Genomic DNA, 15,000 nt, shown 5'->3' with positions numbered 1-15,000 from the left:
ACACACACACACACACACACGACGCACACACACCTTACCATCCCCTTCTCACACACACACACACACACACACACACACACACACACACACACACCTTACCATCCCCTTCTCCACACACACACACACACACACACACACACACACCTTACCATCCCCTTCTCACACACACACAAACACACACACACACACACACACACGCACACACACCTTACCATCCCCTTCTCCACACACACACACACACACACACCTTACCATCCCCTTCTCCACACACACACACACACACACACACACACACACACACACACACACACCTTACCATCCCCTTCTCCACACACACACACACACACCTTACCATCCCCTTCTCCACACACACACACACACACATACACACACCTTACCATCCCCTTCTCCACACACACACACACACACACACACACACACCTTACCATCCCCTTCTCCACACACACACACACACACACACCTTACCATCCCCTTCTCCACACACACACATACACACACACACCTTACCATCCCCTTCTCCACACACACACACACCTTACCATCCCCTTCTCCACACACACACATACACACACACACACACACATACACACACACACACACACACACACACACACACCTTACCATCCCCTTCTCCACACACACACACACACACACACACACACACACGCTCCAATGTACACTGTCATATGGTATCTCTCAAATACACACCCTCAAATCCTGTACTCATATTGATAGTAAATTATACTCGTATTTACAATGAAGTGTTTATAGTTGGACTAAGCAGTGCTATCTCTCCCTCTCTTTCTCCCTCTCTCTCTCTCTCTCTCTCCCTCTCTCTCTCTCTCTCTCTCTCTCCCTCTCTCTCTCTCTCTCTCTCTCTCTCTCTCTCTCTCTCTCTCTCTCTCTCTCTCTCTCTCTCTCTGTGTGTCTGTGTGTTTGCGCTCTCAGATGGAGGCCATTGGGAACATCAAGGATGACATGCGTCGCCATTTCAGAGCCAGCCTGAAGAGCATCTTTACTAAACTCATCCGCAAGTTTGGGTACGACACACACACACACACACACACACACGGCAATCTGATGGTATGAGATTATAAATGATATTTTTCCTGCAGAGCATTGTAAGGTTCATACTCTGTGTGTGTGTGTGCGTGTGCGTGTGTGTGTGTCGTGTGTGCGTGTGTGTGTGTAGGTTTGAGCTGGTGAAGGACATGTTGCCTGCGGAACATCATAAGGTCTTGGCGAACATCCGGAAGGTGGAGGCGCGGTCCAAGAGGAAGAAGGAGGCCCTGAAGGCGGAGGAGTCAGACAGTGAGGCCGACGCCCCCAAAGCCAGAGGAGACAGGTGGGAGGAGCTACAAAACTATGTAACTGGAGTGAAGGGGTCTAATCTGTGTGTTTGTGTATCAGTAACTCAAATTGTGTGTGTGTGTGTGTGTGTGTGTGTGTGTGTGTGTGTGTGTGTGTGTGTGGCGATGCTGTGCAGTATTGAGGATATTCTGGCAGACAGCGACTCTGACATGTCTGAGGAGGAGGGGCCTAAGAAAAAGGCTGTGAAGAAGACTGTGAAGAAGAAGGGCGGGGCTTGGCTGAAGGAGGGGCTTAGCGACGAGCCACTTAACTTCCTGGATCCTGGAGCTTCACAGAGAGTTCTGGGTAAGAGACACCCCTGTGTGTGTGTGTGTGTGTGTGCGCGCATTTGTACATTTACATGAATGTGTTTAATTGGTGTATTTGTTTAAAAATGTTAATGTGTGTGTGTGTGTGTGTGTGTGTGTGTGTGTCAAGCCACAAACCCTGAGGTGAAGACCCGTAAGGCGCAGCACGGCTTCAAGGTGACCTCAGACGGACGCCTCCTCATTGAGGATGAGGAGGACAAACAGAAAAAGAGCAAAGGTGTGTGTGTGTGTGTGTGTGTGGAAATGCCCACTGTTTTGATAAGTGTGTGTCTTGTTTATGTTTTTTTTATCTGTTCTGTTTTAATTTCATCTGCTGATATTGTGCGTGTGCAGTGTTGGGGAGTAACGGAATACATGTACCGGCGTTACGTATTCAGAATACAAATTATGAGTAACTGTATTCCGATACAGTTACAAGTTAAATAGTTGGTATTTAGAATACAGTTACATTGTTGAAATCAATGGATTACATGACGATACTTCTCTGTTTCATAAGTTTGTTCACTCACTAAATAAATTAAGGCAAGTCCATTTCCCAGAAGCTCCTGAAAGCAATCTATGATGAAATTGTTTACATGTTTAAATCCAAGCCCCGCCGTCTTGCACTAGCCTCAAAACGCAGCCAGCGCGCATTATGGACGCGTCATATCGGAGACCCTAAAATGACTGTTTGCACAGCAAATTACGAGTAAAGTAAGTGGAGGTAACTCCTGTTCCTCACTGATCGTGGTTCCTGATGTCTGTTCAAAGGATATTTTCCCAAGTATTAATAGCTCAGGCTACTTCGGCCAATCGGTTACACAGTTTGCTAAGCAATAAGCAAAGCCTAGTTCACGTGTTGATTTAGACCTAGGCAATAAAACCAATCTCTAAAATAGGCACTGCATTCTAAGTTGTTTATTCTAACTTAAAATAGCTTTATGGATTATTATTTTTTCTAATTAGATCTACATTTACGTTTTAAAAAGAATTATATGGTGCAGCCTCTGAAGAATTATTCTTGCGAGTAGGCCTAGCATATTTTAACGTGCGGTTTTTGATTACGCGATCACGTTCATTTTGAGAGCACTGATATACAGTAGCCCATAGTGTTTACATGTACAGGTCATTTGCGTTCCACCAGTAAAATGCGCCCCTCACTTGTACTGGGTTGATGCCACCGAAAAATTTCACAGGCACACCTTAATTATAATTTCTGGCTACGCCCTTAAAGTAGCCTATTTATTTTGTTTGTTTTAATTAGCCTAGTCGCCTGCTGTAGTTTTAGTGGTCACCTTGCTATTTTAAAGTTGTATCAGGTAGCTTAGGCCTAGTTGACTTTACATTCTCCTATGTGGGCCTAACACAGCCATTTGGAACAGATGAACACACCAGAATAGGCCTGTTTAGTAGGCCTAAGTAGGATTTGATGGCCACATTCCAATGCAATTCAATGCAGAAGTAATCTAAGTATTCAGAATACGTTACTCAGATTGAGTAACGTAACGGAATACGTTACAGATTACATTTTTGGGCATGTATTCTGTATTCTGTAACGGAATACGTTTTGAAAGTAACCCTCCCAACACTGTGCGTGTGTGCGTGCGTGTGAGGTGAGTGCGTGTGTGTGAATGTGTGAGTGCATGAGTGCGTGCTGTATAGAGTGAGGTAGCCACTCGGAAGCTTGTTGTTTTTAGCATTATCATTTTAACACTTCCTGGTTCATAAGAACAAATCTTAATGGACAAATGAATGGAGTTTTTTGCAAATACGGTTCAAATTAGGTCTGAGTGAAACAGCGGCCGTCAAACCGTTTGGTTTGGAGAGTTAACATGTATTTACTATGTTGCTACCAAAATGCTACAGCAACAATGAAGTGGACTACAGCGTGTCGCTTGCCTTATGCAGCAAACAGGGCGGTGGAGAGGTATCCATGGTTACAAATAACGCTTAACTCGCTCCCCTCGACCTCGTGTAACTTTACATTACAGTCATAGTGCTTAAACATCTGATTTATACTATCCAATCAAATGTGGCTGCCAAACTCCTCTGTAATCGCCATGTTAAACTTTATTTAACTGCGTTATTGCTGTGAGAAGCTCCTCACTCCTCGCTCGGTAATGCTAACTATGGTTAGCTTCTGCTCGCCTTGGGACACACTAAGCTAGGAGACAGCACGGGAGTGTGTGTGTGTGTGTGTGTGTGATGTGACACACTAAGCTAGGAGACAGCGCGGGAGTGTGTGTGTGTGTGTGTGTGTGTGTGTGTGTGTGTGTGTGTGTGTGTGTGTGTGTGTGTGTGTGTGTGTGTGTGTGTGTGTGTGTGTGTGCGCGTGTGATGTGACACACTAAGGGCTTCTACATACCTGACGCACCCGACCGGTAGCGCGACAACGTGACGTCAAAATGACGTAGATCTCTCTGGCGCGCCAGGGTTTTGGCCGTGTAGCACACGGTAGCGCACCACTCATTTTTTTTCAGACGAGCGCGACAAGGCGGAAACAGGAAGATGGACTAGTTCGAGGGCAAGCGAGTTGCAGTGTTTTGTTACAGTCGTGAATTTTTAATAGTTTGCTGGATAAGTTAACAAAGTTACCAGTGAGAGTTGCAACACATGGAATTAAGAGGAAAGAATAGAAACTATTTATTTTCAAACAAAGGATATCTATTAAGGCCTGAACAAAATCTCTTTCCACTTCAGGAAATTACACAAACTCAGCCAGCTGCTAGCTAGCTAGCCAGCTAACTAAACTGTTTAAATTATTAAAATTTCCCTCGGGATGATAAAGTACCTATCTATATATCCATCTATCTATCTATTTATCTACCTGTGCACACACCTTGGAAACTACATGATAATGATGATGGTAGTTGTGAATAGTAGCAACCAAAGTCTGAAGTACCATTACAGAGGCTAGCTACTGGTGTTTCTTACTGCAGCTTCTTCTGCTGTGTAACATAGTTAGCGTTAATCTTTTCACAACAGCGACACCTCTGTTCAGGAGAATATTGCAAGTAGTGTCGCGACCACCACGCGCGAGTATAAATGATTACGGCGCTTCTGTGACGCCACATTGTCGCGCTACAGGTTGGGTGCGTCGAGTATGTGGGACGTTTAAGCTAGGAGACAGCGTGTGTGTGTGTGTGTGTGTGTGTGTGTGTGTGTGTGTGTGTGTGTGTGTGTGTGTGTGTGTGTGTGTGTGTGTGTGTGATGGGACACACTAAGCTAGGAGACAGCGCAGGAGTGTGTGTGTGTGTGTGTGTGTGTGTGATGGGACACACTAAGCTAGGAGACAGCGCAGGAGTGTGTGTGTGTGTGTGTGTGTGTGTGTGTGATGAGACACACTAAGCTAGGAGACAGCGCGGGACACTATTTTGTAGTACTAATGTTTTCCGCTGGCAGCAGAGGCGGAGCAACAGGCATATTTTAGCCATATAGCGGATCTGAAGTCCACACAGAGACCACATACACACTGATTTTATTGAATCGAAACGAATGCGGGGACTCAAACAGTAAATTAACTATCAACAACGAACAGTAAATTAACTACGTTATTTTAATTAACTACGTTATTTTTTATGATTCCCGAAACCCCATTCATAATCTCATAGGGATTTTTTTTCTTATGAACCGGAACATGCAAAAATGCTACTGGAACGCATACGAAATGACGGCAGTAACTACCACTGTATTAAAACCTCTCTGATCTCGACCACTGTATTAAAACCTCTCTGATCTCGACCACTGTATTAAAACCTCTCTGATCTCGACTACTGTATTAAAACCTCTCTGATCTCGCTCAGCAGCGGAGGCAGGAGACCTGGAGGACATTCTTGAGGAGGCGGGAATTAAGAGTGTGAGTAGCTCAACGTTACTTCCTGCTTCCTGTCTTTTTCCTCAGCTTTACTTCCTGCTTCCTGTCTGAGCTCTCCGGATTACTTATTCCATTTTGGTCTTATGCTGTGTGTTTATCTGTATGGTCAAAATACAGTACATTAAGGGTTATTATTAATGTCAAGCATATGTATTAGATCCGAGACTGAACTGAGCAAAAGAACAACTAGTGTTAATTTTCTGTGTGTGTGTGTAAATCAGAAGAAAAGCCAAAAAAGGAAAGCAAACGACGACCTTGATGATGACATGGAGGTGGAGTCCCAGTCCAGATATAAAGGTGTGTGTGTGTGTGTGTGTGTGTGTGTGTGTGTGTGTGTGGTAACCTGTATCATAAATTAATATATATATGATAATATACAATATACATTAATATAATATTCATACAGCCTTGTATAAAGGAGCTCCTGACATGCACATGATCATGTGATCCGCTGCTCTGATCATGTGACCTTTCACTCTCTATAGCGGGAGGTGTAGGCATCCACCGGCCACTAGGGGGCAGACAGGAGTCAGGAGCAGATTACAGAGCAAAGGCAAGTGTGTGCGTGTGTGTGTGTGTGTGTGTGTGTGTGTGTGTCCTTTATATGTATTGTGTGTGTGAGAAGTATGTCACTCTATATATTGTGTGTGTGCCCGTGTGTATAGTATGTCTACCTTATAAAGTGTGTGTGAGAGAGAAATGTGTGTTGTATGTAGTATGTGTAATGTGTGTGTGTGTGTGTGTAGTATGTGTAATGTGTGTGTGTGTGTAGTATGTGTAATGTGTGTGTATGTAGTATGTGTAATGTGTGTTGTATGTAGTATGTGTAATGTGTGTGTATGTAGTATGTGTAATGTGTTTGTGTGTATGTAGTATGTGTAATGTGTTTATGTGTGTATGTAGTATGTGTAATGTGTTTGTGTGTGTATGTAGTATGTGTAATGTGTTTGTGTGTGTGTAGTATGTGTAATGTGTTTATGTGTGTGTGTAGTATGTGTAATGTGTTTGTGTGTGTGTAGTATGTGTAATGTGTTTGTGTGTGTGTAGTATGTGTAATGTGTTTGTGTGTGTGTAGTATGTGTAATGTGTTTGTGTGTGTGTAGTATGTGTTTGTGTGTGTGTAGTATGTGTAATGTGTTTGTGTGTGTGTGTAGTATGTGTAATGTATGTGTGTGTGTGTGTGTGTAGTATGTGTAATGTGTGTGTGTGTGTGTGTGTGTGTGTAGTATGTGTAATTTGTGTGTGTGTGTAGTATGTGTAATGTGTGTGTGTGTGTGTGTGCTTTCAGAAGGGGAAAGGAGACGTTAAGAAGAAGGGCAAAGTGGACCCCTACGCCTACATCCCACTAAAGAAGGCACAGCTTAACCGCAGGTACACACACACACACACACACACACACACACACACACCTACATTCCACTGAAGAAAGCACAGTTTAACCGCAGGTACAGGTACACACACACACACACACACACACACACACACATACACACACACACTCTTACGGCTACATCCCACTGTGTGTTTGTAATTCTAATTTACTAGTGCTGTGCCTGTTCAAACATGCCATTCAGTAGAAAACCTGCAGCCCAATTACATGCCTGCAGGTATTAGGATGATGGGGGAAAAAACATCATTCCAGCTAAGCATTCAATAATGAATACTGAATATTATATTAGCCTATACTTAATGTGCAGTAAGCAGAATTTAGGCATGGCTGCATGTGACATTTTTACAGATCAAAATGACACAGTGTAAGCCTAACAGCTGTTTTGAGTTAAGGCTATATGTTTATTGTTAAGCTTTTTGAATAACTTCCTGATAGAGAAGAAAAACCATTTTGTGGAATGATGCATCATCGTATGAAATTTACCACGATGTGACTCAACAATCTCTAGCCTATATGGGACATCACTCTGTCTGCCACTCATTGTCTGTAGCTGATCGGAATGACATAACCCTAAAGCTTTGATGTAAAGCTATATGTTTAGCCTATTGAATAACTTAATGACATAGAAGACAAACCATTTTGTAGAAAGTTGCATCATCATATGAGATTTGCATCGATGTGACTCAAAAACAGCCTTTGGTAGCATATCGTCAAGCTGTGTGGCATTCTAAAACGTCGTTAAATTTGGGACCATTAGCCTATCGCTCGTTTCAATTTGGGGCTTTGCAGTTGGAAAGTCCAAAGAAGCCTGGGCTATTCGAAGTGTCAGTTTATTGCACATCATTTTTACGTCATTTTGAATAGCCCATGTTTGTTTGCGTGTTGCAAAATCTGCGGAATCACTTTATCGAAGCAAACTGCATACAGGGAATCTTAATTGTTGTCGTCAGACGTCTTTATTGTTAATAATCATCCATACATCTTGCATCTTGACCCGTGCTGTGGCCTGATTCATTGCTGCCAAAACTCCACTTACCTCTCTGGACCCAACGTGTGCTTCTTTTACCGATATATTTAACGATATCTTTTACCGATATCTTTTGCATTACTCATCCAAACTTGGCACTGCACTTACTCGTGCCCGTAGCAAGACACCTTACATGTTTCAAACACACACACACACACACACACACACACACACACACACACACACACACACACACACACACACACACACACACACACACACACACACAGACAGACATTACTGCCGTATATAGATAGATGTGTGTGTTTGTATGTATTGATATCAGCTATTTGTTTTTTGACCTATTCTCTAATGTGTGTGTGTGTGTGTGTGTGTGTGTGTGTGTGTGTGTGTGTGTCTGTGTGTGTGTGTCTGTGTCTGTGTCTGTGTCTGTGTCTGTGTCTGTGTCTGTGTCTGTGTCTGTGTCTGTGTCTGTGTCTGTGTGTGTGTGTGTGTGTGTGTGTTGTGCACTGCAGGAAGAAGGCCAAGCTGCAGGGCCAGTTTAAGGGGATGGTGCGTGGAGCCCACAAGGGGGCGCTAGCAGCCAAGAGGATGAAGAAGAACCAGAAACGTGCATGAGGAGATCTTTCACACACACACATACACACACACACACACACACACACACACACACACACACACACACACACACACGTACACACCCACACACGTACGTCACTGTCTCACAGACTCTTGTGAAAGAAGAGACAAAACTGAAGACTGTAAACACACACACACGCACACACTCACACACACACACGCTGCATTGACTGTGTGTGGCTGTGTGTGGTAAGCCCACACCTACTTTTTGACTGTATTTTCTGTCAGGCAGTGATGATGACAGCTGTTTTCTAGCTAGTGTGGTCCTGCCTCCTCCTGGCCCCTCTGCCCTGGTGCCTGTGTGTGCTGTCCCCTCTCTGACCACAAGGGGGAGTTCTAACAGGCAGCAAAGCTCTGCAAGAGCACTGTATGTGAAATGCTCTTCATGAAGGGTGTGTGTGTGTGTGTGTGTGTGTGTGTGTGTGTGTGTGTGTGTGTGTGTGTGTGTGTGTGTGTGTGTGTGTGTGTGTGTTTATTTACTGGTGAGAAATGTATTTGTGTATTGAGATATAGGTATGATATGTTCATCACCTGGAGGGGAAGTCTGAGGCTTGACCTGCCTCTGGCCCAGATGTTGTGTTTGCAGAGCTGGGCCACTAGATGGCGCTATGAAGACAGGAGAAATGAGTGCAGTGGAATTGTAATGGAGCTTCAGAATAAAACCTGTTAAACCACAAATCTGATTCACTGTGGCAGTTTTCATCCATGAACATAGAGATGTGTGTGTCTTGAGTCCCTCACCTACCCCTATCACACACATGCACACACTTTTGGCTACCTACAAACTCACATTTAAACTTTGTGCCACACACAGGCACACTCATTTACAAATTCCATTTCTTTTCACTGGCATATCTTGTGTGTATGTCTGTGTCTGTGTGTGTGTGTGTGTGCGCATGCCGTATAACATTCTTAACTTTGGTGCTATGGGAACAGAGCTGGTTTGAAACACTCAGACACACACTCGCACTCAGACACACACTCGCACTCACACACTCGCACTCAGACACACACTCGCAATCAGACACACACTCGCACACAGACACACACACAGACACACACTCGCACTCACACACACTCGCACTCAGACACACACTCGCACTCACACACACTCACACTCGCACTCAGACACACACTCACACTCACACACACACACACTCAGACACACACTCACACTCCGAGGTCCCAGGAAAGGTTGAATAAGGGCTCCATTGACTAGAGACATTCCACAATGTCTTACTGTTTATTGTTCACTGTGCAGAGGTTTCACTAAGTGTGTGTGTGTGTGTGTGTGTTTCATGTGTCCCACAATCTGTCTGAGGGGTGTCTGACATGACGGCACATAAAGTCTCTACTCATAAGATCTCCAGTATTTATAGGTCTTTTCCACCGGCAGAAAACCGGCTCCATTATTATCTATTATCTCATTTCTGCCCTTTTTATGGGACAACTGTGCATATTATTCTCCCGTTTATGCGTTTCATTAACTTTTGTTTGGCATGCAACACCCACTGTTGATGACGCATCCTTGGTTCGGTTCTAAACTGGTGGAAATGTGGGCTGGTTCACTAGATAGCACCAAGGTTCAAAGAATTCTGAACGGAACCCGTTCAAGAACCGGTTCTCTGTCGGTCAAAACGCCTTTAGTGGAACTCCAGTATGTAGCTGACTTGGTGGTGGTAAGAGTGCTGTTTGGGCCAGCAGGGGGCGCCATGATCCATTTCCGTCCAGCCACACGGAGTATGAAACACGTACAGATCCCCATCTTTGCCCACTGCACTGGAGTGTGTTTGTGTGTGTGTGTGTGTGAATAGACAAGATTCTACAATTGAAGAGTTTAAATGAAGACACCAGCATTTGTTAGTTTTATTAGCAAAAGCAATAAAAACACCATCAGGAAATTTCATTCAATACCAAAGCATACAAAAGGACAGTAACGGAACCTCAATACCAAAGCATACAAAAGGACAGTAACGGAACCTCAATACCAAAGCATACAAAAGGACAGTAACGGAACCTCACACACAGTAACGGAACCTCACACACTCCAACCGGCCTTCAGTGTGGCACAGTGACGGGACACACACTCCAGCTGAAGGCCTGATGTCACTAAAACAGCAGGTAGTAGATGCAGGCTTGAGAAAACACACACACACACACACACAGTCAACACTCCCATGTATGAGTGTATAGAAAGGAGCCCTTAGAGTGTGTGTGTGTGAGAGAGAAAGATCTATAGGCACACACTGTTTTCAAAACAACAATAAATTACAAGAACTGACCTGCAGTTTACACCATTATTTTCTCTCTCTCTCTTGCTCCCTCTTTCTTTCTCTCACTCTTGGTCTCTCTCTATCTCTCTTGTTCCCTTTTCTGTCTGTCTCTCTGTCTGTCTGTCTCTCTTTCTCTCTCTCTCTCTTTCTGTCTCCCTCTCTTGTTCCCTCTTTCTTTCTGTCTCACTCTTGCTCTCTCTCTATCTCTCTTGTTCCCTTTTCTGTCTCTCTCTCTCTGTCTCTCCCTCTCTCTCTCTCTCTGTCTGTCTCTCTTGCTCTCTCTCTCCCTCTCTCCCTCTCTCTCTCTGTCTGTTTGTCTCTTTGTTTCTGTCTATCTTCATCACTCAGCTGTATAAAACAGCTAGAAACCATCTTATGAAACCATCTTATGAAACCATCTTAGGCTGGTAGCTGGTCTTTGCTGGTGTAGCTGGTTGGGCCACCAGATGGACATGCTAGCGTGACCAACTGAGGAAGCTGGTCATGCTGGTGACCAGCCTGCCAGGCTCAATATTGTTGGTGTAAGATAGTCACACTGGTTTGCTAACTTGACCAACATAAGCTGGCGTGGCCACTTATACCAGCAATGTAGACCAGCAACACCAGCTAAAATGACCACCAACACCAGCTAAAATGACCAGCTTGAGGTGGCACAACAAGCAAAACCAGTTGACTCATCATCGTAAACTGGGTAAACCAGCTGATGGTATGTTTTTGCAAGAAATTTGCTGGTCTAGTAACCATCATAGGGTGGTCAAACAAGCTGGTCAACAAAAGCTGGTCAACCAGCAAACCACCTTAAGCTAGTCAGGCTGTTTTTTTCAGCAGGATCACTTCACTTGCTTTGTCTCATTCTCCTTCTGCCCCCGACTGACTAGTAGCTACTAATCCCTAAGACCAGCACCTAATCAGCCCTGACCAGTACTGCCCCTAAGACCAGCACCTAATCAGCCCTGACCAGTACTGCCCCTAAGACCAGCACCTAATCAGCCCTGACCAGTAACTACTGCCCCTAAGACCAGCACCTAATCAGCCCTACTTACCAGTAGCTAAGACCAGCACCTAATCAGCCCTACTTACCAGTAGCTAAGACCAGCACCTAATCAGCCCTACTTACTAGTAGCTAAGACCAGCACCTAATCAGCCCTACTTACCAGTAGCTAAGACCAGCACCTAATCAGCCTTACTGACCAGTAGCTAAGACCAGCACCTAATCAGCCCTACTTACCAGTAGCTACTGCCCCTAAGACCAGCACCTAATCAGCCCTACTGACTAGTAGCTACTAAGACCAGCACCTAATCAGCCCTGACCAGTAGCTAAGACCAGCACCTAATCAGCATTCAGTCATTACATACAGGCATGTAGGGAATGTGCATCGCCAGCAAGCTAATATATTCATTTTTACATGCACCTTATCTCACACACACACACACACACACACACACACTGGTGCTCTGCCCCGCACCAGGAGGGATGCTGAAGGGTTGGTTGCCATGACTACAGCATCTGGAGGCAGGGAGGGGGTCGTGAGGGGGGCGGTCCAGGGGGGGGTCGTTTGGGGGGCGGTCCAGGGGGGGGGCAGCGGTTTGGGAGGGATGGAGGTGTGTTTCTTGGGGGTTGATGCGGAGGTGTGTTTGTCGTCACTCGGGGGGGTTGATGCGGAGGCGGGGGGGTCGTCACTCGGCGGGGTTGATGCGGAGGCGGAGCCACAAGGGGGAGTTGGTCAGGAGGAGGGGCCTCAGTGGAGGGGGCGGGGCTTCGAGGAAAAGAGGACTGGGCTGCTTCCTGTTTCACACGTGTGAAGTTCATACAGCGCCCCTGGAGGACAGAGAGAGCATTACACACCAATACACGTAGATCATATAGCGCCCCCGGAGGAAAGAGAGAACATTACACACACACATACGCTCATTGAGCATTACACACATATACACACCAAGGGGGTTAGGGTTTGGAGGGTAAGCTTCAGCCAGTTAGCGTCCAAATTGGCTGACACTATCTTTAAAAAAGGTGCTGTGAAAATGTGCTTCTGGACATATTATCCCAAATAAGCCAATTAGGTGCCACATCAGTGGAGGACACAATGTTGTCTATGTGGATTAGCATTTTACAATATGTTGTCTATGTGGATTAGCATTTTACAATATATTGTCTATGTGGATTAGCATTTTACAAGATGGGAGGATCAGCCAACCCACACGGACGACATCATTTGTGGCCCCTCATTGGCTGGTTTGTGAAAAATGTGTCTGGAAGTGAGAACATGTTGGACACCATATTAAGTGTATTAATGCTAGCTAGCCTAGCACCAACCATTAGAATGAATGGTGGCAGCCAATTAAGTATATTTATTAATGCTAGCTAGCCTAGCATCAACCAATAGAATGAATGGGGGCAGCCAATTAAGTATATTTATTAATGCTAGCTAGCCTAGCATCAACCAATAGAATGAATGGGGGCAGCCAATTAAGTATATGTATTAATGCTAGCTAGCCTAGCATCAACCAATAGAATGAATGGGGGCAGCCAATTAAGTATATTTATTAATGCTAGCTAGCCTAGCATCAACCAATAGAACCATTAGAATGAATGGGGGCAGCACCTCCCTCGCTCCAGTACAGCACCCCCGGAGGACAGAGAGAGGAAGGAGAACACACACACACACACACACACACACATACACATTACACACACAACGACCCCGCAAACATATGCCCGCAGACACACACACAAAAACACATACACATACACACACACACACAGACACACACACACACACTCCCAGTGTAGAGTAACTTTTAGAGCCAGGAGAAGGGTTTAAGGCGTCAACACACAGTGGATCTCTCAAAGATCCTGACGTCTCTCTTACACACACACACACACACACACACACACACATACAAACACACACACATCTGTCAAAGAACCTGACTACTGTATCTCATGGGTATCTATGCTTCAAAACAAAAACACTATACACACACAGACACATGTCAATCAAAGGAACTACCCTATGGGTATCTTTCCTGAAACAAACAAACAAACAAACACATACACAAATATGCACACGGTATCTGTGTGTGTGTGTGTGTGTGTAGGGTTGGGTGGGTATAACCCCCTATCTATCCCAATGTGTATTAGGGTGGGGGAACACAGCCTCTACATATATCATCTCATCTGCTCTGGACATGTGGTGTGTGTGTGTGTGTGTGTGTGTGTGTGTGGGATAGAGAGGCTGCTATGGGATCTGTTGATGGACAAAAGCCCACAGTCTTCCGCTCCATTAAGAACACAAAATGGAACCACTGGAGCAGTGTGTGTGTGTGTGTCAGGGCGCATTGTGTGTATGGGTGGTATGCTTACATATCTACATACACACACTCACATTGATAACACACACACACATACACGCACACGCACACTCAACACTGTATAGCCCTAAATATTTACACACACACAAACACACTCAACACTGCATAGGCCTGCATAGTCACACACACACACACACACACACACAGAACACTGCATAGGCCTGCATATTGACACACACACACACACACACACACACACACACACACAGAACACTGCATAGGCCTGCATATTCACACACACACACACACACACAGGCCTGTTGAAGGCCCAGCACAGCCCACACACACACACACACACACACACACACACACTCAGGCCTGTTGAAGGCCCAGCACAGCCCACACACACACACACACAGGCCTGCTGAAGGCCAAGCACAGCACACACACACACACACACACACACACAGGGAGAAGACAGGCCTGTTGAACACACACACACACACACACACACAGGGAGAAGACAGGCCTGTTGAAGGCCCAGCACAGCCCACACACACACACACACACACACACACAGTTAGGTCATGAGTCTGTAAGGGGTCTTTTCAGTCTGGAGGCAGTCATGGAGCACGGCTGTAAATCCATCTGTCTCACTCTCGCGTGTGTGTGTGTGTGTGTGTGTGTGTGTGTGTGTGTGTGTGTGTGTGTGTGTGTGTGCAGAGCAGATGGGCCTCTGAAAGGACAGGGGTTTTCCCCTGATGTTAAGACCCCTGCACACACACACACACCAGCATTGTCCCTGATTGCTCTCACACACATCAGCTTTGTCTGTCAGCATTGTC

At 45.3% G+C, this 15,000-nt stretch overlaps 2 protein-coding genes across 3 annotated transcripts in view; one reads left to right on the top strand and one right to left on the bottom strand.

Moving 5' to 3' along the window:
- rrp12 (ribosomal RNA processing 12 homolog) overlaps positions 1-9,248 on the top strand; it is a 29,913-nt gene extending 20,665 nt beyond the window's left edge. The window contains exons 26-34 of one of the 2 annotated variants that reach the window (XM_076286284.1): positions 970-1,061; positions 1,214-1,366; positions 1,508-1,677; positions 1,810-1,917; positions 5,486-5,535; positions 5,775-5,850; positions 6,039-6,106; positions 6,842-6,924; positions 8,447-9,248. In XM_076286284.1, coding sequence (XP_076142399.1) covers positions 970-1,061; positions 1,214-1,366; positions 1,508-1,677; positions 1,810-1,917; positions 5,486-5,535; positions 5,775-5,850; positions 6,039-6,106; positions 6,842-6,924; positions 8,447-8,549 — 903 coding nt within the window. In that variant the 3' untranslated portion in view covers positions 8,550-9,248. Of the gene's footprint in view, positions 1-969; positions 1,062-1,213; positions 1,367-1,507; positions 1,678-1,809; positions 1,918-5,482; positions 5,536-5,774; positions 5,851-6,038; positions 6,107-6,841; positions 6,925-8,446 lie in introns of both variants that reach the window. The other variant, XM_076286283.1, reaches the window with a different exon arrangement.
- Positions 9,249-10,403: 1,155 nt separating this feature from the next.
- Positions 10,404-15,000, bottom strand: part of LOC143123978 (anthrax toxin receptor 1-like) — a 13,890-nt gene continuing 9,293 nt past the window's right edge. The window contains exon 9 of the mRNA XM_076285236.1: positions 10,404-12,662. Within this exon, the coding sequence (XP_076141351.1) occupies positions 12,342-12,662 (321 nt within the window). The 3' untranslated portion in view covers positions 10,404-12,341. The remainder of the gene's footprint in view (positions 12,663-15,000) is intronic.

This window comes from Alosa pseudoharengus, unplaced genomic scaffold (genome assembly GCF_046254945.1).
Source record: "Alosa pseudoharengus isolate Yale_2024_CS ecotype anadromous, Long Island Sound unplaced genomic scaffold, YU_APseudo_1.1 YU_APseudo_1.1_scf_15, whole genome shotgun sequence".
NCBI lineage: Eukaryota > Metazoa > Chordata > Actinopteri > Clupeiformes > Clupeidae > Alosa > Alosa pseudoharengus.
This window is presented reverse-complemented; position numbering and strand designations above follow the sequence as displayed.